At 36.4% G+C, this 27,551-nt stretch overlaps 2 protein-coding genes across 5 annotated transcripts in view; one reads left to right on the plus strand and one right to left on the minus strand.

Moving 5' to 3' along the window:
* The window catches only part of PARPBP (PARP1 binding protein), a 54,760-nt gene extending 54,558 nt beyond the window's left edge, over window positions 1-202 (minus strand). For 2 of the 3 annotated variants that reach the window (XM_075754775.1, XM_075754806.1), the window contains exon 1: window positions 15-129. The gene's annotated coding sequence lies outside the window, so the exon portion shown is untranslated. Of the gene's footprint in view, window positions 1-14 lie in introns of all 3 variants that reach the window. The other variant, XM_075754796.1, reaches the window with a different exon arrangement.
* Window positions 140-27,156, plus strand: NUP37 (nucleoporin 37). 2 transcript variants are annotated; one of them, XM_075754827.1, is made up of 10 exons: window positions 140-206; window positions 1,567-1,786; window positions 4,011-4,135; window positions 6,265-6,337; window positions 12,251-12,345; window positions 21,901-21,991; window positions 24,486-24,667; window positions 25,172-25,222; window positions 25,603-25,696; window positions 26,551-27,156. In XM_075754827.1, the coding sequence occupies exons 2-10, from the start codon at window positions 1,631-1,633 to the stop codon at window positions 26,662-26,664; spliced, it is 981 nt and encodes a 326-aa protein (XP_075610942.1). In that variant the 5' UTR covers window positions 140-206; window positions 1,567-1,630; the 3' UTR covers window positions 26,665-27,156. The 2 variants fall into 2 exon arrangements, with proteins under 2 accessions (XP_075610942.1, XP_075610932.1); XM_075754817.1 differs by having other exon boundaries at window positions 155-229.
* Window positions 27,157-27,551: the final 395 nt, after the last annotated feature.

A 27,551-nucleotide genomic window follows, 5' to 3' on the forward strand; every position in this document is an offset into this window, starting at 1 on the left:
AGCGGAGCTGCTACCTGCGTGACCGGGAGAACAGAACCACTCGCACAGCGAGTCGGTTGGAACGCATAATTGTCCTCACTGGCGGTTTAAATTTAAATCCTCCGCAGCTGCCCAATTAGAGAGTGGGAGCCGTTGACCCGGAAGCAGAGGGTTGCAGCTGCTGGGGTGGGAGGTGCTGCTAGCTCTTGGCGGGAGAGGTGGTGCCGGTGGGTGATTTGGGGCTGCAGAGGTGCGTGTGAGGCGCGGGTAGGGGGGTGTCCTGTCCCGGGGTGCAGGGGAACTCGGAGCTTCGCCCGGTCAGACCCAGGAGCCGGGCCGGCCTAGCCGCTGTGCGGATGGGCCATGGTCCTCGCCCTTGCCTGAGGACCGGTAGTGCGGTGGGACCGGTACAGCCTCTGGCAGCCTCACTCGGGAGTAGCAGCTGGGCCCTGAAGGGAAAAGGAGGGAGTAGGAGGTTGGGGGCGGGGGGGGGGGGGGGAAGGTAACGGGCAGCCACACGGCTCAGTTGCCCGAATTGTGTTTCCTAAAGGAATGAAGCTAATAGCGTTGTTGGTATTTTCACTTAAAGCTAGTCTGGTGGCCTGTGTTGGTGGGAAGCCTTAAAGGAAGAAAGCTACGGATAGAGTTAAAATTTGCATTTGGCCTTAGGATCATAGCTATACAAGTTGTAGGGCTAAATTATTTATGTTAATGTGGTGGTTTGTCGTATTAATTAATAAATAAACATTGCAACTATGGAGAGCCTCTTTGCATCTCAGTGATGCCTGTGTCAAACCTGGGTGGCTCCCAAGCAAAATATTCAGACTTGGATGCTGAAACCTTCACATCGTTAACACAGCAAAATCTGTCAAAGGTCTTGAGATTTAAAGCTCTTTTTCCACGTGGTATGTAATTAAAGGTCTGCTTTGCCAAGAAGGCTTAAACTAGTGTCCAGTCTGCACTGGGACTAAAAGGCGTGATTCTGAAATCAGTTGTGTGTCTCAGCCGCTTGTGTTCTAGCACAGGAACCTGATTTTCTTGAAAATTGGTTGAATACAGTAAGGTACAAGTTCTTTGGTACACAGAGCTATTGGTGCTCTGTCTGCAGCTGGGGTGGCTTAAGACATGAAATCATGTTTGAATATTATGTGTGACAATATTCTCATTTTCAGTTTTGCAGCCTTGATCAACTCTGCTTTTAGTTAAGACACATAGTCTTTAAAGAGGTACACAAGTAAAGAGGATTTGAAGGTAGTAATGTGGAATTTCTTGTCATTTAGTTGAAAATTTTAAAATTCTCTATGCCACTTTTTTGGTGTGTAGAGTTACTAAATTTCTTGTCTTGGTGTTGGGTTGGCAACAGTAGCACAAAATTTACAGTTATTGCTGAAATCCGTAGAGACAGTTTTGAATATACGTTAAGTTAGTTAATCTTTTGATTGATGAAACTACATGCTACATATAAAACTAATGAGCTTAAGTGGAGCTTTTGTGTTCTTAAATATGATGTTACAGGAAATTTTGATTTGTTGTGCTACAAATACCTTTTACATTTTTTCTGCATCCTTTTTAAAACTTTCTATGTAGGAATGTAGATTTTCATCCTGGACAAGACATCACATCCATGATACCTTGATTTAGTCCACTGAAAATGAAGCAAGATTCTACTAGGAACACTGCTTACACTGTGGATTGTGAAGATTATGTGCACGTGGTAAAATTCAATCCATTTGATAGTGGAGATGCATGTTCCCTCATTGCATATGGTGGCAATAATTACGTAGTTGTTGGGACGTGCAGATTTCAGGTTAGTTTGTGTAACTATTGATTTTATTAGTTGCTTTCTGAAACTTACTTTGCCAGCACCTCTACTGCACAAAGACTTTGATCACCTCCATGTAATCAGGGGGTGGTTTTACTTGTTTATTACCTTACCAAGTCTGGGATATTTGTTCTTGAATATATAAGTATAAATATAAAATACACATCCTGTTGGCATAAAGTTCCTTTCGAATAGAATCATAGAATGGTTTGGGTTGGAAGGGACCTCAAAGATCATCCTGTTCCAACCCCCCCTGCCATGGGCAGGGACACCCTCCACTAGATCAGGTTGCCCAAAGCCCCATCCAAACTGGCCTTGAACACTTCCAGGGATGGGGCATCCACAGCTTCTCTGGGCAACCTGTTTCAGTGCCTCATGCTGTTCACAGTAAAGAATTTCTTCCTAATATCTAATCTAAACCTACCCTCTTTCAATTTAAAACCATTACCTCTCATCCTATCACTGCACTCCCTGAATAGACTGCAAAGAAAACAGGAGTGCTCTCCTGGAAGAGCAATCTCATCTTAGTATCTCTTGCTAATGTTGGTGACTGCTATTTGAGAACTTAAGCTTGCAACTTTGCAGATATATGACTTAATATTTGCTGTACATTGTTCTTTATCATCACAGGGTAATTGGCTCCTTTTTTGCATGGTTATATTTTGTTCTATGTATGTTTACTATTTAGATTAAATTATCTTCTAAAGCTTTCAGGTAGCTTGCAAACCAGCAAAGATTACAACTACTTTCAACTTTACATCTAAAGTGTGTGTGTTAATTTTATAGATACTTCTTTTAAGAAAGACACTGTAGAAATAATTACCTTTTTTTTTCTTCCACTTGTTTTTATTGGCGCTCTCTCACGGACTATTAGAAACAGTAAAATATGTCATCTTGAAATTATTTAGTCATTATGAAAATTTTTAAAATGTAAAATACTGTGTACTGTATATTTTTATATTGTATAAGATATTTTTAATTAGGGTTTTTTTTTTCCTAGATGCTTGAAAGTCAATAAGAGACAACTGTTATCTTTGGAACCTACTTTTACACTTTTCTTCTTCAACTCACTTCTCTATTATACAGTATTATTTTTATACTTTTATATTTCTTATTATATTTATATATTCATATCTCATATGAATAACAGCATAACTGGTCTTTTTATTATTGTTATTTCCCAAAGTCTTACTGTTCAAAATTTTCTGAAGAGCACCTAGTACTAACCACAAAACCCTATTGTCATCTGTATTGCCCTCTATCTTGTTTCTGATGTAGGCCTTGAAAAGAAACCAATTAAAGTTTTGACAACCACTGGTACAAGGTAGCTTTTCTATAATTTTCATATCGTCCCTTCCCTTTCACATGTGGAGTCATTGAGTATTTCGAAGTAGGGGAAGAAAATGCTATTCTTGCTCCTTGCTGCAAGAAGCATTGAAAAACTCTGGATAATTTCATGCTTTCTCAGCTAGTTTCTTCCTAGCCTCTACATTATGCAGAGGGCATACAGAGAGGTTGTTTACATTAAAGCAGGATTGTGACTTAGAGAAAATTTTGTAGAAATATCCTTTGAGGTGCTCCATTAGATGTTTTGGAAATTTTTTAAACTTTTTTAGAGGTCAACTGGTTGACTGAGTCCAAACCCCAAAACTTGTTTCATCTTTCCCACCGTCCAGTGTGCTTACCACTGGGAAGAAAAGACAAGTTAGTAATTTTGGTCAAGTTAGATGACAGAGGGTACCTTTCTAGCTCCTGCTGTTTGAAGAATGTTGTTCTGGAAGTGCTAGCATTTTTCCACAGAAAAACAACTTGGAGAGAAGATAGCAAGCATGTTATTTAAGCTTTTATTTCTGTTGTTTCTTCTCATTGCAGTGTGTACTTACTTACCATGCTGTTATAAGTGGCCATAGTTGTATCTGTGAAGGTATTACTTGTACAAAGAATGGGGTCAGCATCTTTGTAGCTCAGTTCTGATTTTTATGCTCTGCATTGGCCTCTGGCTTTAGAGTGCAATCATTTAATGTATTTTTAAGTACTCGCATATTTCAAGTCAATTCTTTATATTCCAGGTTTCAACTTTGAGGGTGTTACAATCTAAAAAGATCCCAGATACATGTAATTTTGAAAGCCTTTCAATTTCATATTGATCTGAACTGTTAGAAGTCATAAGGACATTGTTCTGGATTAGCTAACTACAGTATTTCTATAGGAGGAGGATGCGGAAGTGGAAGGCATGCAGTATAAGACACTAAGAACGTTTCATCATGGAATCCGAGTTGATGCCATAGCATGGAGTCCAGAAACTAGACTTGATGCTTTACCTCCCCAGATAAGGTATTTATAGTAAATGAGTAAAATGAATCCTTCTCTCTTACCTGTTTTCCCTAATTCCTTAATATTGGACTAAGTTTAAAGCTATGGGTGAAATCTAACTCCTTAGAAGTCACTGACCAAGCCTCTGAACACTTCAGTAGAAGAACGTTTTCATTCTTAGTTGTTCTTTTTTAGTTTGGTTTTTTTTGGTAAGTGTTCTTCTTCTCGTGCCCCTTGCCTCTCACGCCCAGTGAACTAACACTAAATATTTCTTTTTTCCTTATTCATTATTTTAATGGACCTAAAATGTAGTTAGTTCTTTCTTTGTACATGTGTGAAGAAGGAATTATTTTAAGAACTCTGCTAAGGATGAGACTATTGTAATGGCCTGCTTCTTAGAGCTATTTATAATGGTCTGCATAGTATGGGTTATGTTTAGGAGTAGGTCAGATGCTATTTGTGAGACCTTTTGGGGTGTAAATCTAGATAGATAGTTTATTAAATATGCACTTAAGAATTAAAATGTTCTCAATAGCTTCTAAGCCTCTTCAAAATTATGATGGTTGCTTACTGCTGCATTTTTGTACAGTCTTTTGTTTAAAATATTTTAGAAATTGGTTTATGAATTTGTGGTTTTGGTATTTCAAAACACTGATAATGAGGGTTCTTCTTTGTGCTCTGCACACAAGGGAAGTCTCAATGGCAGTTGTGGTGGGTTGACCCTGACTGAGGGCCAGGTGCCCACCAGAGCCGCTCTATCACTCCCCTCCTTCATTAGACAGGGGAGAAAAGGTAAAACAGAAAGCTTGTGGGTCGAGAGAAGGACAGGCAGAGATCATTCTCTAATTATCATCACGAGCAAAACAGACCGAACTTAGAGAGGAAATTCATCTTATTTATTACTAAGCAAAACAGAGTAGAGGAATGAGAAATAAAATCAAATCTTAAAACACCTCCCCCCACCCCTCCCATCTTCCCGAGCTCAACTTCACTCCCAGCTTCAACCTCCGCCCCCCCTCAGCGGCACAGGGGGACGGGGAGTGGGGGTTATGGTCAGTTCATCACGCGGTGTTTCTGCCGCTTCTTCATCCTCAGGGGGAGGACTCCTCTCATCGTTCCCCTGCTCCAGCATGGAGTCCCTCTCACAGGAGACAGTCCTTCACGAACTTCTCCAACGTGAGTCTCTCCCATGGGCTACAGTCCTTCACGAACTTCTCCAGCGTGAGTCTCTCCCAAGGGGTGCAGACCTTCAGGAACAAACTGCTCCAGTGTGGTTCCCCCACGGGGTCACAAGTCCTGTCAGCAAACCTGCTCTGGCGTGGGCTCCTCTCTCCACGGATCCACAGGTCCTGCCAGGAGCTTGCTCCAGCACGGGCTTCCCACGGGGCCACAGCCTCCTTCAGGTGCCTCCACCTGCTCCGGTGTGGGGTCCTCCACGGGCTGCAGGTGGAATCGCTACACCCCCTCATCCTCCCTCCATGGGCTGCAGGGGGACAGCCTGCTTCACCATGGTCTTCACCACGGGCTGCAGGGGGATCTCTGCTCCAGCGCCTGGAGCACCTCCTGCCCCTCCTTCTGCACTGACCTTGGTGTCTGCAGAGTTTCTTACATCTTCTCACTCCTCTCTCTGGCTGCAAAAGCACTCTCTCTAACTGTTTTCTTTCCTTCTTAAATATGTTATCACAGAGGCGCTGATTGGCTTGGCCTTGGCCAGCGGCAGGTCCATCTTGGAGCCGGCTGGCATTGGCTCTGTCAGACACAGGGGAAGCTTCTAGCAGCTTCTCACAGAAGCCACCCCTGTAGACCCCCTCCCCGCTACCAAAACCTTGCCATGCAAAGCCAACACAGCAGTTATGAGAGATATTTCAGGTAATTGATTGTTGATTCAGATTTAGCTTTGTAAAATGTTTTGCATTTCTTTCCATGAAAAAGTATTCCTGGCACTTGATATACATTATTTTGTAGGTAAATTCCAATTATAACGGTGTTGCCAAAGCAGAAAAGTTAAGATAGAAGCTTTTGGTTTTTTTCAAAATCTGAATTTTCCTTTCCATGTCACTTTGCAGGTTTAAACTGAAGGGAAAATGATAAAAGATTAACTATTGCAGTGTTAATTGACTGAAGGGGTTTTCTTTGTCTGTTGAGTATAGGTTTTGCACTGCGGCTTCTGATAAGAAATTAAGGCTATTTACTTCAGACCTGCAGGACAAGAATGAATTTAAGGTAAGGGCAGCTAAGCTGATTTTTAAAAAATTACTTAGTCTTTAGCGAAGTCTAATCTTTAACTGCCCTTCTGTCCCAATTTCCTTACTGTACTGTATGATACAGAACACTGCACTGTGACAGATCCTACATCCATCATCTTTAGGGAAAATCATTGTATAGTATATACCTTTCTGTCTTTCAAGTAGGAATAACTGTAATTATCAGCTATATGATCTTTTGATTTAAAAGTATTTATGTAACAATTTAACCAAATTGAAAAGCAAGTAGAAGCTTATGGGTCATCTAAGATATACTCAGAAACAGTATGTTCTACAGGTGGGTTTCAAGTACCACGTTGGATAAGGTTCTTTCATATACAGACCTGTAAAATTTTATGTGGTATTGGTTATTGAACTCGTCTATAAGAAAAGCAAATTTAGTACTTTCTCTTTCATGGGGAACTGGAAGTTGCAATTCAGCTCTTTGAAACAGTAGAAAATTTAAAGAAAGAATACTGAATTTACTACATAATGGCAGACAGGTACACTAAACATGTCCGTAGGCACTTCTTAATTTCTAAGATAGAAACACAGGAAATATCTACTTCAAATACAATTTCACTTCCTCTTCTTTCAGTGTAGATGGTAGTGGTTTTAAACCAGTGATATAAAAGAAGTTAGGTCTAAACACTGTCTTCACTTTATAAACTGAAGATTGGTTTTCTGGAGATTTCTTTTGTTTGCAAGACATGTCAACTCCTGTGTCATTTGGATGTGTACATATTCTCCAAAATTCTGCCTTTGAAATAATAACCAGGTACTAATATTAATTAGATGTTTGTGCTAACCAGTTTGGATTTGTTTTGTTGAGGTCTCAGCAAAAATAAGCAAGGCTAATTAATACTAAAAAATCGGGGGAGAGGGTTCCTTCTTTTTTAGTGCTTTGGAGTATGATAATGCATCTTTTAGTGAGAGTTGTATATTTAGTATAAAGGAGAAAATAATAGACTTTAATTTATGGTTTGGTAATTTGTATTACTAAGACAATGATATTTGTCTTACAGAAACTAAGTGAATTGCAGATGTCACTTATGTGGCCATACTGATAATGGAATGAATAAAGGCATGGCATAAGACATAAAGATGGACGTTACTAAAAAACAGTACATCTTTTCTTTAAAGAAAATACTTTTTATGTTACTTCATACATACACATACCCTTAATTTCCTTCTTTCATGTTTCGTGATCTTATATGGCTGTATCACCCAGGCAGTGGGATAACTGACATAGTTAGAATCAACTTGGGTGGCACTTCTGACAAAATATTTCTAAAAGTTCTTAATGCTGTTTGCTTGTGAGTTGATGTCCGTCATTCCTTATTAAAGTTATCTATATAATATCTGCCAGTTTTATGATATTGCAGACAACAGGCTTTAATGTTAACTTGTGAATTAAATCTTTTAACTTTTTAGCAGAATTTAAAGTTCCTTATTAATTATGTATGCCTATTGCAATTTGAGAAATTTATAGAATTGTTCATAAGCACGCAGAAGGAAGAGAATGGATGGAATCGTTGATAACAGCATAGATGATGGATAGTTAATAAGTGGAAATAATCAAATATATGGATGAACCTGGTACTACAGGCTTTATTCAGCTAAATTCAGCATCTAAATTCAAATTTTTAAATTTATTTTGGATTAATAAGGGACCTGCTGGACTGTCTGCTAAAATCAATGAGAAGTCTCTTGACTTCAGTGAACACTGGTTCAAGTCATGTATGAGTGGTTTTTTCCACATGTTTAATAAATATGAAAGCTGTTAATTACTTTTATTGGGGGTTAATTAATGATCAACATTTTTATGTGTTTTTTGCCAAAAATTGAATGTGACAGCTGTGATAGTTCATAACTTACATACCTCGTCCTGTCCCTACATCTTCTGGTCCTTAGCAAAATTACTCTTCCATACCTTCCAGAGTAGACTTCATGTCTACACCAGCTTTCAGACTCTCCACATTGATGTGGGATACAGCCCAGACTTAACACTGGGAATTACCAATGGGATCTGCCATATTGCTCCAGAGCAACAATCAGTATAACAACTTCACACAAGCACACCTTTGATAATTCATGAACTTAAACTTTTAACATATGAGTTCAAAAAAGCGAGTTTATTCTAATGAAGAATTCTAGTAAGCTGTTTATTACTGAATTAGAATGAGATTACAAGCAACACACTTTTAAAATAACAATAGTTTTGAATATACCCAATGAGATAATTCTTTTCTAGCTTATTATCAATACATATTACAACCAGAGAAGCAAAGAGGGCAACTCAGTAGCACAGTCTGCTGAGTGCTGTTTTTTCAGAATAGAAGTTCTGTGATGGGTTATTGTTTTCCCAGTTCTGACAAGACAAGATTTTTTTTTCTGGTATCTGACCAACACAAATGACACTTTAAAACATGCACTTCTAATTTAGGGGAGTTTTATTACACAGTAGCTTTGACTGGATGCCTAGAAATAAATTTGAAATGCCACATTTATATTTCCATTACGATAGCAATTATTTTTCATACAAAAAATGTTCGTTGGAGAACTGATTCATCTACCCTTAGGACTTCTTTCTACACTAAACGCTCTAACTTGCAGTTATAAACTTCTACGGCAAAAGTATGTTCATTGCATAACACCTTAGAATAATTTTTTTGTGATAGGTAGTGAGTATAGAGACCACAGAGTATTAATACAGCAGGTGTTGGACACTAGAGTGTGGTATTTAGGCTGAACAGCCACCACTGTAAGTACTAGGAGTATAGAAGTTATTTTGCCCCAGAAGGAAAGAAGTAATTACAGTGCCTTAATTATTCAACTCCAGTTGATATGAATAAGCTCCTTGGTGTCTAATGTAGACAGAAGGATCATAGAATTTGATTTTTGTCAGCTGAAGATATCATGGATGCCTCTTCGTTTTTGACACTACAGAAGACTGAAGATCGTTTGGTGCTTATGCAATACAAATGAGAAGTGCTGGCTTGAATTTAACAGTAAGGCTATTAGCTTTGTTTATGCCAGCTCTATCACTGGAAGTAACAGTCTAAGAACTTCATTAAGGATGTACTGAGACTGAGGAAAAAGTAAAAATGCATGTTGTTACTGGGCCAGGCTTGGTCTAATGTTGAAAATAATCAGAAAACAGCTAAAAATACATATTTTTACCTAATAGTGAGGAACTCATTAATGAACAGGAAGAATGTGGACTAGTGTGTTTGTATTGGTTAAAAGGTGTCTTGGAGACTATCTTCTGGGGTTTTTTTCTGACAAAAAGTGTGGAAAATACTATCCCTGGGTAGTCATCTTCGTTTCTTATACCTGGATGATCATTGCACTATATACTTCTTGTCAAGAAAAAAGTAATACTTAGCTCTGATTTAAAGTATTTGCAAAATCTCAGATGTTCACAAGTACTTGATGAGCTATGCTGAGCTGGCTTTCAATAAAGTTTGATACAGTGGTTTCTTAATAACAGTGAATTGATACCTCAGGAAAGCTATTTCATAGCCTGAAGTTGAACTCAGGAACAACACAGGGAAGACTTTGATCCATTGTATGATGCACATTTTACACATGGGATTTTCAGGAGAGGTACAAAATGTGCAAACAAAGCTGAAGGAAGTATGTGATTACAATCAAAATGTAATCTCTGAAAATTTTGTCTTTTGTAGTAAACAATTAGTGTGTGTTGCTTCTGGAGGGATAGACGGGGTAATCTTACTCTGTTTTCCCAGTGGAAAAACGGTCTTGATGTAATTATCAACAAGGAACTTGAAGCATACTGACTTTTCCATTACTTTGTCAACACAACTAATCCAAAATTTATGGGTTGGATCAAGCCCAGAACAACAAACAAAAGGTAAAATATGACTGGTGGATCTTCATGAAATCTTTTTCTTTTTTTGAGGTTTTCATTTGGAAATGAATTGTGGCTTCCTTCTCCTGCTTCAAATTTTGTTTAATAAAAAGCATATTTCATCAGAACTGTGGAAGTAAAATGAGGCAGGATATTTGAATTCAGAATGCTGAACATTTTCAAAAGACTTGGCATTTCTGTCTAAATAGCTTAGCATCATCTTAGGATGTATTCGTTCTAGTATAATCCACTAGGTTTTAATAAAATTATGAGCTATTGGAAAAAAATTAACTTGACTGCTGAAAATGTTTCTATATTGAATTGATGAGGCATTCATAAAATTTTTAGAGAGGGGGATTTAGTTATTGTGCATGCTTGAGATACTTTTTTTTTTTTTTTGATCAGTTCTGCATTTGCTCTTCAGAATAGCTACAGAGAACAGATAGTGTGTTTTCCTTTCAGAAAACCGTGGAACTGGTTGTTTTCATTTGACCTTGTTTTCCTCTGCAATCTCACCATGTCATGTTATTATCCAGAGAATATTTTTGTCTGCTTTTTATGATACCTTGCTGGACAAAACAAGAGCAGCCTTGAGACTTAATCAGTGTGACTGAAGAGGATAGACCAATAACAGATACAACATCTACACATGGACATTTGCCTGACTTAAAATTTTAAGTGAGATTTCTGTCAAAAAGACCAGAGATGTAGTTAATGAGAGAAAATACATGTAAATCCTCAGATGGACCAAACTGATACCTTAACTAGCTACAGATTTTCTAATGACACCAGAGATGATTTATTCATACCTAGCCGCCATGTGAATGAACTTGAATGTACTTTAAACTTTGACTAGACCCTAAATCAGATGAGTTTTGTATGCTTGTGTAATGCTAAATGTGTGAAAGTTCTTTCACTTAGGTTTTTGAGGATACTGTAAACCTCAAAAGATTACTGATGTCTGTAGGTAAATACAAAACATGTAATAGAATCGAGAAAAAAATGTCTTGATATTATGGCCGAGATAGCTGAAAAGCCTTCGAAATATTATATAACTTCTAATTTTTCTGAAACTGGCATTTTGCTTTTATTCAGAAAAGCTATGCTGCTAAGTTGGTTTTTGTTATAGATAAATTATTCTCAATACTTTGAAATAAAAATGCCATGATTAGGAAGCTTCAGGCGAGAATAGTAACTTTCCCTTTGAAATTACTTCATGCTTTCTGATACAACTGTAAATGTTTGCTTTTGAGTGACAGTTCACATGTACATTTACACCATGAGTGCTCACATCCTATTGTTTGAGAATGGATGATCCATTAATTCATAGTTAAAGAAGAGTGGACATTATACCCCATTTTCTTTCTTCTTCAGCACAACAGCATATAAAGCAGAGAGCACAAAGCACTGTGTCTCTTCTCAAATGCTTAATAGAAATTGTGCTTAATTGCTAAGGTGTTGTATGGCTTTCTTGGTTTTGGTTGTACTGTTGTTCCTCGTGTTGGTTTTCTTAGCGTTCAGCGTGCATTGTCTTCTTTCACTGAGAGTTTTTTCACTGTTTTTTCTAAAGGTAGCCCTTTGGTCTACTACCTTTAGTGGACATATCCTTTTAGGTAATTTGTGTGCTGGCTGCTTGGAAAAGGGCATATACTAGACAAATGGCTGGTTTACTGCTCATTCAGGAAAAGAAAGCTCTTGCTACTTGCAGGAACCCCTAATAAGAATTACGATTCAGAGATAAGAGTTACCAGTAATAAGAGTTCTTTAAGATATGTAGATCACACATACATTTACTTCCTGCTAATTTTCCTCTTTCTTTCTGAGATTTATTATCTTCTACCTTCAAAATTCAGTGGTTGAAAGGAAGAGTATCAAGCTGAGCTCTGTGGTAACTACAAGGAATAGTGGGAGGGTCTTTTCACCTACAGTATGATAAATACTTTGGGTCTATTAAATACATTGGGGACTGATGGCACAGTCAGGTCTAAGGTAAAAGTGTTTCTTTTTTCTGGTTGACAGACGTTTGATGGCCACTCAGATTACATTAATGATCTGGTGTTTGCTCCCAAAGAAGGTCAAGAAGTTGCAAGTGTAAGTGATGATCACACCTGCAGGTATGCATTTTGTTCAAAACCTTACTGAAATAGTAGTGTTGCTTTTTCTGTGCGTGTATGCTTTATATGCTTGCTTAAATAAATAAGCACTTAGTTATTTTTAGTGGGCCTTCATAGTCCACTAACAAGACAAGTGGACTAGTCTCGTTAACTAGGTTGTGGACTGTTTTTTTGTTGTGACTTGTAGGTTGGGTGTTTTTTTTTTTTCAAAGCAACATTTTGAACTAACTGGATACAATGTGAAGAAAACTGTTCTGTCTTGGAATTACACATGCTGTAATTTCACCTGCTGGGACAGGAATAAACGGCATGAGAATAGGACAGAGAAGACATGCATAGCTCAGCACTGAACTGTACAGACCCTCTCTATCCATTCTGTCATCAGATGAGTCAAGTTTAAAACCAGTATAAACCATGATGTACATGTCATCAGATGAGTCAAGTTTAAAACCAACCATGTGAACTTGTCCGCTTACCCAAATTTATTAGCCTTATACATAGCTTAAGGACAGTACCATACTAATAGAGTGGTACTGGCAGCTCATAATACCGTGATTATAGCTGCTTCTAACCCATGTATTTAGTTAATTGTAACTGGAAGTAAAAGGGAAACACAGTTAAATACTTTGAAAAACGCTGGTTAAGGTTTTGTAGTACAGAAGTTTTTCCTTGTTAAGACGTCCCTCATCCCCCTCTTCTAGTAGTGCACATAAGTCTATCAAGCTGCTATTCTTATCCCTCCAATGCAGCTCTAAGTTGGAGAGGTCAGGAGGGCAGTTATGCAGGCTTTGCAAGTCATTGCAGTAGCAGCAAGAAACTTGAGAAAGCATCATCTTTGACTTGTAATGGCTGTGATAATTCAAAATTTGTCTCGGTTAAGGAGCTGGTTTAGTTTTTTTCTCTGATTATATAAATAATGTATTTGCTCTTTGAAGTTACCACCATATCAATTCCTATATAAAAGACCAGGTAGTACCCGGGGTGGGAGGAAAAGGCAGTTTTCACTTAAGCCATCTGCTACCAGCTAAGAGAAAAGGGAATAGCTCTTAGAATGATTACTCTGTGTATAAGATTTTCTAAAGGGTAGATCATCCACTGGTATAAATCAGAGTTTAGTAGCTTTAGTTGAGCTACTCTGTCTTACATAAATTGAAAATCTAAAAAGCCTATGATTTTAACCCCTAGGGAACACAGAAATACTACTTTGACCAGTAGGCAGATTTTCCATAGATAACCTGTCCATATTCCCAACAAAATCATTAGGAATGAATAGTAGAAATGTATGACTTATTCGTAGCTTGTTCTGATTTATTTCCTATCCTTGATTTCTTCATCAAATCTAAACTAATATTTGGCTTATTCAGCAAAGAGCTATTTGAATGTGTGGCCTTTTTTTGTTTATTTTATGAAATGCTCAGTGTTCATGGAATGAAAGAGAACTATTTTAAAACCAGTAGTCTAATTGATATTAAATTAAAAGGAAATAAAAATGATATAATTAATGTGTACTATCAAGATTTCAACTTAGTAACTCTGAAAGACATTTTATGCAGTAAACCATAAAGCCTTTGGTTAAAAGCCATGGGAAATAAGTAGGATTTTTTTTGGCTACTTGAGTTCTTATTTTTTCCATTGATGCATGTGGAGCATGAAGACATTTTTTATTGAATTTAAAGGTTACACTTTCAAAACTAATGGAAAATGCATTCCCTGGGACTTACTAAAATCATTCCTTACTTACTGTGTAATTTGCTTCAGCGGTAATGTAAGAAGAGGAATAATTCTTCTGTCTGTACTGAGTTTCTAGCCTGAAATTGTTCTCAGGATACATCATCTGTTAATATCTTTGGAATAAAGTTCTAGAACAATTAGTACAAAAACATGAAGTTTTGAGTATTTGGGTATTTTTCTGTTACAGTTCTGCTTTTAAATCTTAATAATGTATTAATACAGTATCTCAGTATGTACTGAATATATACAAACCAGATCTTCCCTGGTTTTTACTCAGTAGTAAGTTTAGCAGAAATCTCAACCCAAATTTTCAGTTTTCGTGCACTGAACAATCTTGCCAGAAGCTGCTGCAACAGTGATATCTGAGATCTGGGTTCCATCATTTGGGTTGAAAGACAGTCAGATACTGGTTGAAGAGGCTGTGGTGATATATTCAGTCTTCCTACCTTTAAATTGCTGCTGTGTCATTCAGGAGTTCTTGTTTCTTGCACATAGTCTTTGTTGGCCTTGTTGGTCTCACAACACACGACTTTTTCCCAGCTGTGAAGTAGAGCTGAATTAAAAATACTCTTGCATAAAAATAATTGCAGTAGCCATCTATGTTATGTAGTTGTGAATAAAAGTGTTGTGTGCATTCATAGACAAGTGAAGAGGTGTTGGTATGTAAATATGCTGTATGCTTTAAGAATCTCATGTTTCTCTGCACTGAGAATCTCAAAACTAATAGAACCTTAAAAAGAATTGCTTTTCTGAAGGAAGACACCTTTGGAAGGCTCTTAAAACCTACCATGTTGCAGTTACTCACAAACTGTATTTATATTAAAGATCAAAATTCCTGTAAATAAAATTGCATATGCAAAGTTGATTGAAAAATTCAAATCCTGGTTCCTAAATATCGTATATTACTTCCTTTGTTTTGTCCCAAGGATGGCTGTGTTACAAGATGGATGAAGCTGTTCACGAGCATATAGTTAATTTTTGTCTTTGGCAGGCTATTGTAATTTTCAAATTCGGCTTATTTTATACTATAATATATAGTAAACTAATATTCAGGAACTTGCAGGATAGTTTCCTATATTTCACTTCTTTATGCATTTCATAATTGCTTTAGTCTTTCTTAAAAAAAAGAAAAAATTATTTTTAAAGTTTGATTGCAAAATTTAAAGAAAATGGTAAAAGACTGGCAGAGGAAATAGCTAAAATAACTGCTGTTATATTAAACAAAAATTTGAATCAGTTTTATGTATAAGTCGTGTGCTAACATTGAGTACAATTGAAGTAAAAATATTTTTTGTATACATTTTAAAAAATCAAATATAGGGTATTTATATGTTTCTGCTGAAAGCCAAATTGGTCATGGCAGAAAGATAAATTACCTCTTGGATTTAATCTAATTGTTTTCCTTCAAATCTAGTTGTTTTTTCTTCATGATCTACCTTTCACATATCAGTTTCAAAATTCTATATAATATTTATGTGTGGTTTCCTAGTCCATTTCTTGATATCATAAAAGAGCATGTTTAATAAATGAGAAACTAACTTTTATCGTAGCTTTAAGGAATATTTCATTTAATTCCATAAAATTATAAAGCAATATACAGTTCTTTGCATTATGTGTAGGAACACATGCGTTCCACTTTCCTAATGAGAACTGTTTGTGCAACTTCCTTTGCACCATTCTTAAGAAAAAAAAAGAAAAAAAAGAAAAGAAAAAAAGCTGGCTTTTTCATTATGATTTGGAAACATAATATAGGAGGCTGCAGGGATTGAGATGTACGAATAATTTTTTTCTGATACTTAATGAAGCCTCTGCAAAAAGAACATAGGAAATGTTTGGAAAACAGCATGATCTTAACAGGCACCCCTCTACTGTTGGTAGTTTTTGACACTATCTGATGTTTCTTGAAGTATTTAATGCAAAATACCATTCTGGTAAAACCTGCTAGTCTCATATGCATGGTAAATAGTAACCTCTGACTGTTAAAAAGTTAATTCAGTCTGATCGATAACCACCTCATACTCCATCCTAATATTGAACTGAAAGATTGCGGACAGTGTCAGGCCCTTAATAATGGCAGCATGGCAGTTTCTTATGGTCATCAAGTGCTGCATGGGTTTATATATTAAGAAGCTGAAAAGGAGTCATCCATCCCTCTCCCTTCGTCTCTGTTTTTTTTTTTTATTATTCCTTAAATTACATCATCTTCCTGTCTTCTTGTGTGTATAATAGAAAAGAATGTACAGTTGACTTACCTTCCACTTTATCTGTGAATGTACTTGCCCTTCAATTCCTTTCTGAGTTCTGTTCAGTTACGTATACTGTGGCTCATGTTGCTTCATAGAGAAGGACTTTGAACTTTTTTTATCAGTCACTTTCAAATTCAGTGTTCTATGTGGCACATACCACAAATGCCAGTCCATCAGAAGGTTAGTTTTGCTCCCTGGATGGAGATTCAGGGGAAAGGTTTGATATCACTGGAAACAAAATTAACTAGAGTCTCAAAATTTATTGTAGTGTTGCATCCATTTTTAGAGTTTTTTAATCTGTAGTGTATTTGTTTACATGATACTCTTATGCCTTAGTTATTTTGTGTAGGTCTTTCTCTAGACAATATGAAGGAAAACCAATGGTAATTCTTGTTTGGTTTTTTTTGTCTCATGCTCTTTAATCTGTTGGCAGTGCTTGTTTCACTTGAGTCTTACCTTGTTAATTCAATAAATATTTCAGTCTTTGGCTATATTGAAAAGTTGCCATTCTTACTTATTCCTGCCTCCAAAATTATATTTTATTTCTATCTTCCCATTCCTATTGTACTCAATTAGGGATTTTTTGCCAAAATTTTTAAAAGATGTATCTTATTTCCTGTTGTTCTATCTTCATCTGTTGTGATAAAATTCCACAGTGTATCTTCATATAAGAAATGTCATACCAAAATATTTATCCTTTCTGAAGTATGCTGATTACAATTATCAAGCTACTTACGCATTATAGTTGATGAAAATAAAGGAGAGTCTTGGATTATTTTTAAAAGTCTAGTCTTTGCACGCTTTTTGTGTACATCCCTGTATGTGCCCCAAACGTAGTCATACACAATTTCTGTTATACTTTACAGCCACGATGCAAGTATTAACTTCTGTTGTACTTCACAATCACAATGTGAGTATTAACTGGTGTCCTGTTAGAGTATCCAGTCAGCTTAAAAAAAAAAAATAATTAAAAAAATCACTTTCCAAATCAAATATTTGGAACTTGATTTCAGTCTGGTCATAAGTGTGGATGAATAAGCCTTTAGTTAGGAACTCTTCAAAATATGCAGATGAAATAGTAGTTATTTCCTGTGTGACACATTATGACTTACGTTAAGGGTCACACAGTCCTAGAACATAGTCTAGCCTATAAATTGTTCTAAATAGAAATCATTGCATCAGATATGTTTAGCAGTTATCTTGTATTTTAGAAATTAATTGGCAGAATTGTAGTTCAGTTTCTCAGTTAACAGCCATCCCACAGAAGCATTTAGCTTTATGTCTACATTGGAAGCAATAAGCTGATAACTCTAACATCTAATATTTTTTTGGTTGAAAGGATACAACTGAAGCTTCACATTTTTTCAAGAATACTGCTTAGTCTCTGGCTTTGCTTTAGATAACTTTAGGGTATTTCAGTAGTAGCGGTAGTGTGTATTTCTTGGACTTCTTTCTGAGTGTGAATGTTCTGAAATGCTTATTAGGAAAGAACAGTCAGTTGAGACACTTGACATAGTACATGGGCAGCTCCCCTGCCTCTCCTACCTCTACCAATAACAGAATTACATCCCACAGTTACCAGTGAAAAATAGATGAATGCTTGCATATTTGAGTAGATACTACAAGAAGCTAGATGCAACACGGACTTTAATGCCAAAATCCCAAAGATTCTAATTACTAATTCTTTAATAACATTGACATTTCCTTTGACCACTAAAAGAAAATGGAGAACATGGGTCAATTTTCTGAAAGAGTATTTACACATTTACTCTATGAAAAGGCTTTTATTTCATGGATCAAAAATAAATGAAGGAAATGTTCTACAGGCACAAATTTGGGAACCTGTATGCTGAGTCAGGAGATAGTGTAAGAGGGCTGTGCCTGGTAAACTAGTGCTCGGCAGCACACATGAATTTCCCCTTTCTCCCCATGCAACCATTTTTGTGGCTTGTTTCACACGCTGTGCTGAATAGGGAGTTCTGCTACCTAATTCTGCAGTAGTGAACTGTTAGTTGGGCAATGTATTACCTGATTCATAAAAACTTAAGTTCTTTCTTTTGTCAGTAAAATAAAATAAATTACTAGAAGTTATCTTTAATATTACACTTTTCTTCTGAACAGCTAGAGGGGATTTCTACAGTTCCAATTCAGCCTTCTGTTCTTTCATGTCCTACCTAGTAACCTCTTCAGGTCTTTGATAACCACCTCCATATGGAGTTGGCAGAAGACCTGTGACGAGGCCAGTGTTGGTTGTGTTCTCCACAGTGTTAACTAAACTCTGCACTTCCATTTTCCTTTTCTGAGATCTTCCTGTCCTCACTCCTTGTGCTCCATAAGGAACAACTTTGCTTGTTACCTTTGTTGTGTGATCTTGGTAACAGGAATCTGTCCCTTGTCCATAGTCCTCTAGCCTTTTCAGGGGTGATAGGATTTTCCTCAAACATGGAATATGTCTGATGGAGGAGTATTTAAGTTAGATATTATTTATTAAAAAAAACCTATGTTGGGCATTTTTAAGATTAGGTCAGACAGTAATCTGTGCGTAATCGTTCAAATATAGTTGATCATGCTTTGGGGTTGGGAATGGTATCAGATGTCAAGGTTTGTTCTAGCCCCCAGCCATTCACTAAAATCGTGGAAAATCTTATATTGAAATCCCTTTTTTACTTCCATCTTCTGGGGATTTGAGAAATGCCTGAAGGTTGCAATATGGTTTTGTTCTTTTACTATTGCAAATGATGTTTTTTATTCAGTTAAGATTTGGGTTTGCTCTCTAGCTAGAATTATTCAGCAAGTTAGTATATAAAATAAGGATCATCTCCATTGCCACAGGACAGGTTTTCAGATGTTCTAATGAATACTGTGCCAACTTTATTAAAAGTCCATTGTGTGATAAAATTACTGCACATATGCAGCACGTCATTATCCATATTCACACATACAACATATAATACAGTTGTTCCAACCTAGTTTGAATATCTTTGTGCTTTGAGATTACTGCAGTTGTCATTTGTTTGTTTAATCATAGGATGTGAGTGACAGGAGAAATGTACTAATATCTCAAGAGTTTTCTTTAACAGCATTTGCAACTATCCATATTTTGTGTTAGTTTAAATTTTGTGAGGACTGCAGCATATAATTTCTCAGTCCTTAGTTACTTTAAAAAATAATGAATTTACTGAGCAGATTATGTATTATTTTTGAGGCTTTCCATTATTCAAACTTTGGCCCTTATTTCAGCTGTGATTATTCAAACTTTTCTCCTTTAAATTTATTGTGGAAGCTTTTTTTAAATAGAAAAAAAATACCACAAGCCCAATAACGAGTCTATGCAACAATGGTTGGTGGGGGGAGTAGGAGAAGTAAGAGAGTGACACATTGCAGGGTTACAAAAAATAAGGATGTTTGGAGAAAAGTAGATGCTAGTTTGGTATAAAATCATGGTAATATTAGTAAAGTTTCAAGGGCTTTGAATGGGAGACAAAATGCTCAGTCTTTTTGGATTGATTTACATGATAGGAATGTGGACAAAACTAGAGAGTTTTTTTAGCATCTGTAGCTGATTTGGTTATGATTACTGAGTAATTGAGTAACTGAAATTCAGTTTGGCTAAATTTTTGGTCTTTGCACATTTTTTACTTGGGTTAGTCACAAAGAAATATTGAAAAGAGTTAATTGAACACATATGTAATTGTAAACTTCCATACCAGCATGGACTTGATGTGTTCAGACAAGGATCTGTTTTGATATGTATTGCCTGGGGTTTTTTTTTTCCAAAACTAAGCGATGCCATCTTTGTTATCAATAAAGAAAAGAAAATACAAAAGGGGCATTTATCCCTTTTTTCCCCCCTCCTATACTGTTTGTCACTAACAATCTTACCATTCCTACAGAGTAAGAGATACAAGTTTGGCATTTTATAAATAACAAAGTTAGGGAGGTAGAAAACATAAATTTCTGTCTCAACACCTAATAACCTCACTCACTTCAGGGAAGGAAACATGATGGCATGCTTCTCTGGCCAGAATGATTCACCATCTTCTGTTATATCATAATTTTCTCCCTGCACAGTAAATACACATGGAAAGTGTTGATTTGACTTGGACAAATCTACAAGGCAAAATTTTTGGCAGTAGAAGAAAGTATTGTATGTTTCTAAATTACCTAATCAAGTAGATATTTCATTTTTTAAACGGTTGTCAGGTTTTTGTTTTGACTTTTTTTTAATAAGGACACTGATCCTTCAAGATTAGAGACCCTGTGTTTTCTACAGGGAAAACAAATATTTGATCTGTTGTGGTTTGGCATAAGAAAACAACATTGTTCATTAAATATATTTACTTTATTCCCATATATTTTGTCTAGACTTATGATGTATTATTTAAGAGTTTTTTGAAATCTCTTAAATATAAGGCTCTAAGCACCCTGGTGAGATATAAACTGAAAAAGTCTGGAGGAAGTCAGCAAAAATCCTCTAGAATAAACAATAATAGTATGTAGCCACTCATCTAACTCAAAAGACTGAGCAGAACACTACTTAAAAAATTGGCTGTTTCTAAGGTTTTGCATGTCAGGGAGGAAGGATGTATGTGTATGTTTTGGTGTGAAAATGCATATAAATAGTATGCAGCCTTGTGGTTCAGACTGATGTTCACAACTGTGATGTCTTTGTCTTACAACTGAGCTACTGACTTTGTAGGAGAAGAGGCAGTTCAGCAGTGGCTCTGAGGTAAAATAGGTCGGTTTTGGGTTTGTTGCATTTCATAAATGAAGTAGCTTCGTGGCTCATTAACACTCACATCAAATGCATCCAAAGAAAACTCACTCATCACCTAACCTAGTTTTGGTGTTTCAGCATATGCTTCCCTGTCAATCCATATTGACCAAATAGTGTTGATGATTTTTTTATTTTATTTTCAACTGCTTGATATGTACTGTTGGTGCTTCTAAAGGAAAATATTATACTGGCACATGTGATTTATTTGTTGAAAGCTTGCCAAGACCCTTTATGGGCTAGTGTTACCTCTGCCATAGATCCTTTTGTTTGCCTTAGCTTCATTTTTAGTTTCTTGCATTTCTATTACTTATTCTTGTCTTACCAGGAAAAAAATGGAAATTCATATATTAGACAAGCAAAATACTTTAGTGCATGGTCTTATCCTTTACATGGTAATGTCGATGATTTAAGATGCTTGGTACTTCACTCTAGGTTGCTTGTATCAGCTAGATCAACACTGACCTTCCTGCTTTGTGTTGTCTCACTGTTATTTTTGGTATAGTACAAAGGCTGTAGTGTTCATTTACAAATAAAGTGGGAATGTACTATCTAGATTTCATGTCTAGACAACTAAACTTGTCAAATTATTTGGATATCGCTCTTTAACAATGTTAAAATGCATTATCTTCAGGACTGACTGCTTTTACTGACTTCTTGAAGTGATAAAGCATAAACACTATTTCATTTGGTCACTTCCTTTGTGAATGTATTGAGGTACTGAAAGTTAATGTATTTGCAGTCAAATGGCAATAAATAGCTTAATACTTTGCCTTTATTTTTCTTTTTTTCTTTTTTCTTTAGGGTCTGGGATTTGGAAGGAAATGAGAAGGCCCATTTTGTTTTACGTTCTCCTGGAATGAGTGTTTGCTGGCATCCTGAGGAGGCTTTTAAGGTTGTGTTTTCCAGCTCTTCATCCTCGCTACCTTTAAAATAACAGGAGGGTGGACTTATCTAAACTATGAATTTTTGACGCTGTAGTAAGATTGAAGTTTGGGGAGCTAGCGTACATTGTAACTGCATATTGATTGGATCTGCTAATGTGAAGTCACTGGAAATGAATTCTCATTCTCGTCATTTTAGCCTCAGTCCCTTGCTCCTCCCATCAGAAATATTCCTTCTTGACTACATACATCAATTGTTGTTGATAACTATTCTGCTGATTGCATATTAACTTACAGTTACCAGAGAAAAGTTCAAGTGTTTCTCAGTCATGGTAACATGGTTCACCAATAACATAGACTCTTAGAAAGCATGCCAAGTTTTGAAAAGGATCTGTTTGAAGTTAGCAAGGGATTTCTTTTGTTGTTGTTCTTGCTTGGAATATATGAAATATGTGCTGAGAAATCAAAACAAATCAATAAGCCATGATTTTATACTTATCTGTTTATTATACTGGGGGAGGATTAATCAGCTGATACATACCAAAATATTCAGCTTCATTAATGGTTTAGTCCTTGCAGTCTTGGATTTATTATTTGTGTTGTGCCAATCAATAACTGCCTTAAGCAGCTACAAATAGTTGTTCAGATTACCATATAAACACACACTTAAAACAGAGAAAAGCAGTCAAATAAGGTATCAAAATATTTACATAGCAATAGGGAAGAAGAATTTCTATTCTTACTACACTGTACACCAGTATCAATATCCGGTCCTTACTAAGAAAACTGGGTAAACTGTTGATTCAGGTGGTATCACAATTGAATGTGTTTGCTACTCTTTGCTACTGGGCAACTTTGTTAGCACAACAAAATTACTAGATTAGCCAAAAAAGATTGCAATATTACACCAATCTTACATATTAGCTTGTCTTTTCTTTGACCCTTATCAAAGAGTAGGCACAGGATTTATTTATTTTTTTAAAGAAAAAAACCCTTCAAAAAGCTAGTAAAACTTGACAGACTGATGGTTACTGAAAAGCTTATTGCACATCAAAATGCTTACTGCACCATGTCCTTTAGTTTGCAGAAGAGCATGTTTTGGTGACAGCTTGCTCCTTCCAAACTTGTATGTCATTGGAGTATTGTTTTTAATGCTTCTTTGCCTTCCTTAATTATTGTTCATGACTATCTGAGAACCATCATCTCATCATGGAGAAAAGCTTTTTTCATCATTTAATCAGAAAGCTCTTTCTACAATGCTTAATAAACAACTACTTGAATGTATTACTTCAATAGAAAAAGTTTAGGTAAAATCTGTTGCAAACTGTTACAGGATGAAGCAAGAGATGGTATATAAGTTCAGTAAGCCTGAATCCAGATTCTGCAGTTACACTGATCAATACTGTTGTTTCCTTGTAGAGCACTATGTCTGTCAGTTCCTTGTAGTCAGAACAGGAACTTTTTAATTTTGAAAGAATAACTTTTTGCTTTACAATTCTAAAAGCACAGTGCATCTGTGGTTAAACACTGGTGCCAAAATTATATACACAGATATTGAAAGATATATATATGAGAGATAAAATCATTTAATCACTATGTCTAACAATGTGTCAGTAGTATAGATTAAAGTACTTTTTATTTATTGGTGGAAGTGTGTTCAGGAGAATGTTACAAAGTCAAAAATTGTACCTATTTTAATATTAATATTTGCTTGAAAGTATGCTAGGTTTGCTATAGAGTAGAATCATAGAATGGTTTGGGTTGGAAGGGACCTTTAAAGGTCATCTAGTCCAACCCCCCTGCAATGAGCCCCCTTTAAGTATTGAAAGGCCACAGTAAGGTCTCCCCGGAGCCTTCTCTTCTCCAAGCTGAAAAACCCCAATTCTGTCAGCCTGTCCTCCCAGGAGAGGTGCTGCAGCCCTCTGGTCATCTTCGTGGCCCTCCTCTGGACTCGCTCCAACAGGTCCAGGTCTTTCCTGTGCTAAGGACCCCAGAGCTGAACACAGTACTGCAGGTGGGGTCTCAGGAGAGCGGTGTATAAGGGCAGAGATCACCTCCCTCGGGCCTGCTGGTCACTCTGCTTTTGATGCAGCCCAGCATACAGTTGTCATTCTGGGCTATAAGTGCACATTGCCAGATCATGTTTAGCTTCTTGTCCACCAACACCTCCAGGTCCTTCTCCTCAGGGCTGCTCTCAATCCATCCTCTGCCCAGCCTGTATTAGTGCTTGGGATTGCGCTGACCCGTGTGCAGGACCTTTCACTTGGCCTTGTTGCACCTCATGTTCACATGGGCCCACTTCTCGAGCTTGTCCAGGTCCCTCTAGATGGCATCCCCTCCCTCAGCCATGTCAACTCCACCACTCAGTTTGGTGTCCTCTTCAAACTTGCTCAGGGTGCACTCAATCCCACTATGTCATTGATGAAGATATTAAACAGTACTGATAAAACTATTAAGATTGATTATGTGCTAAGTTTACAATGTTCTATTAATTTCTCTTAACAGCTGATGGTAGCAGAGAGGAATGGAACAATACGATTCTATGATCTAATTACACAGCAGGCCATTCTCTCCCTAGAGTGTGAACAAACGCCACTGATGTCAGCAGACTGGTGTTTAAAAAATACTCTCAAAATTGGAGCAGTTGCTGGAAGTGATTGGCTAATCTGGGATATCAGTCGCTCCAGGTATTTTTATACATGAGAGCTTCCTTTGTTTTCTTCTTAAGCAGTAGATGAAGAGATGTGGCTACTTTGCTAATATGTATTATATCACCTATTCAGTAAATAAATGAACATTCATTAGGAATTATGAAATCAATAGAGATCATTCCCTGGTATTCTTTGCTTCATCTTTATCTATCGATATTTATCGGTTAAAAATAACGTTGTCCATTTGAGACAGCACCTCATTACTGTTTACCTCTCACTGTAAGTTCTATGTGTTTGTTAAAATTTCATTCCATCATAAATACATAATTATTGAACCATAATAAACTGAATAACTCCTTCAGTTTTCCTATCCCAAATTGAGATGCAAGCTGCAGGAATGGTCTGGTTTTCCCTCAGCTTATTCACAGAGAGTAGACAATGTGTTCCCTTCTCTGTTTAAATGATACATGCTTTTGGTGCTTACAGTATGAGCTGTAGTTGTTGCAGAACAGGTTTTTTTACTCTGAATATCTGTTTTAGTTATCCACAGGATAAGAGACCCGTCCATGTTGATCGAGCCAGATTATTCAGGTACAAGTGTTGTCTCTATTCTGTGGGTTTTGTCTATATAAATCTATGTATATGCAAGCAGTTGTGAGTTGGGGATCTGGTTGTCTCTCACTTAAATGATGTGTAGGGGAACCTGGTCTATAAACTTTGTGCAATTTGTGAATGACATACATTTAGTATATATGTGTAACATTCCCATGATTTTTTTCGGTTTTACAACATTCTTACGGGGCTGCAGGTGGTGAGTCATTTACAAGCTGTTTCTCTGAATTTATTTCTCTGGTGTTTGTGGAATATCTGACAGCTTCACATGGTTAACCACAAGCGAGGGAACCCCACTTTGTGTGCACTTCTGATAGTCTGATAGGGACATTTGAAAAGTATGTTCGTTTTATTCATAGGTGGTCCCGAGTGAATGAAAATCTGTTTGCAACCAGTGGATACCCAGGAAAGACAACTACTCAGCTGCTTGTTCATCATTTAGGACATCCCCAGGTAAATTTTTGAGTTCAGCTTTTGTCTGGAATTACATCTGTTCTCTTCAAATCAGGCTCATAAATAGTTAAAAACTACAATTAAAAACTATCCCAAACCATCCAGAAATGCTGCTTGGTCTACCTATTTTATTTTGGTTTGTGTCATCCATGCTAAGGGAAAAAAAAATCACACCACACATCCCACTATTTTAAAAACTGATTGATCTATATGTTTTATTTTGCTTTCCCTTATATGCTTTGCTGTATTGGTACTATGGCGAAGAAAAACACGTTTCACCTGTTACTTAATAATTTTTTCAGTATTTCTAATTCTAAAGAGACTAAAAACAGTTTGTTGTGTATTTTACAGGTTTGAACTAATTATATTGTAAATCATTAATGAAAATATATCCAGATAGAATGAACATAAAGCATAGGAAATATTTTGGCTTTGCTGGAGTTAGTATACATTTGTAATGCTTACAGTAAAAATATTACCTCTAACTATACTAGTTACTATACAGTAACTATATAGTATACTATATACGCTTAAATAACGGGACGTGCTTTCATTAAAAAAAAGGTTTCTAAGCTTGAAAGAATGCCTTTGAAATAATAATGAAAATAGTTGAAATAATTTGTTATCATGGAATATTGTGCTGATTCTTACTTAAATGTAGTAACTAACTACTGAAATTAAGTAGCAGATAATCAGATTTTTCAGTTGGATATCTGCTATATTTTTACTGTATTTGTTAAGGAGTACTACATCTATGGTGCTTATTGGTCTATGCAACTTGGAATATGTGGTACAGAAATAATTTCTACGGTAAGTTGTATTGATAGTGTTCTCTCTTTTTTTTCTTTTTAAAGCCCATTCTTACTGGCACTGCAGCTGTAGGATCTGGTTTGACATGGCACAGAACTCTTCCATTATGTGCAGTCGGAGGAGATCATAAAATTTTCTTCTGGGTAACTGAAATGTAAAATAAGCATTTGCCTTCAGTATGAAACTTTACAGCATAATGTCTCTTCTCTAGTAAAACAAAGGTATTTACTCTTTGTACTGGTATTTATTCACTTGGAGAACATAAAAAAGGAACAAGTAAAACTTGAAACATTTGTGTTTGATTTTTAGCTTGCAAATACAAGAGCTTTTGTAAAATCGGTTAGCATACATCTGATACTTGGTTACTTCCCTTAAAATAAAATGTACCCTATTTTAACACAGTGTTTGGTGTGAAATGAATTTTTAAAAGTGTTTTTTTAAGAAATTTTGTATCCAGCAATCTCAGTCTGGCAATCTCGCTCAGTTAACACAGTTCAATACTTTGAAATTCCAGACAGAAAGAACACCTATCTCTGTATTAACTTTCCTGACCATCACTATCATATAAGAAAGAAATGCAATTACGTACTGTTAGAAAATGTTGTCTCTGAGTGTATTTGCTGAATAAACTAGTTTCCACTAACAGTGAATCTAATGGTATAATCAGAATGATCATTTTCAGAAGTATTATTTCTCTTAAGGTGACAGGGGGATTTACTTCAAGTATGCCAAACATTGTGTGGGTTTTTTCTGTTTACAACCTTTTACTTCCAGCTTTTCACAGGAAAATCAAAGACATTCTCCTTTCTAGAAGCATATGTTTCTTGCCCCTCCCATACAAGGCCCAGAAATGAAGTAAAAGAGGAAAGAGTCAAAGACAGAGACAACTCCTGTCTTCAGTATCCTTTCTGCATGCTTTTGCAAGTGAAGTGATACCAAAATGTTCAGCTAGCGTAACAGGTCCTTGCAGCATCATAGCCATCCTTATTAGCAGTAGTGAAATTTTAAAATATTTGTTTGTCCCTATTTATGCTGGACACATGCA

The sequence above is a fragment of the Balearica regulorum genome, chromosome 1 (genome assembly GCF_011004875.1).
Source record: "Balearica regulorum gibbericeps isolate bBalReg1 chromosome 1, bBalReg1.pri, whole genome shotgun sequence".
Lineage (NCBI taxonomy): Eukaryota > Metazoa > Chordata > Aves > Gruiformes > Gruidae > Balearica > Balearica regulorum.

Bases quoted from the DNA above. Each gene is read 5' to 3' on its own strand.
- NUP37 (XM_075754827.1), top strand. From the start codon at position 1,631: ATGAAGCAAGATTCTACTAGGAACACTGCTTACACTGTGGATTGTGAA. The intron at 21,992-24,485 runs GTTGTGTTTTCC...TTCTCTTAACAG, and splicing joins ATCCTGAGGAGGCTTTTAAG to CTGATGGTAGCAGAGAGGAA. The intron at 24,668-25,171 runs GTATTTTTATAC...TATCTGTTTTAG, and splicing joins TGGGATATCAGTCGCTCCAG to TTATCCACAGGATAAGAGAC.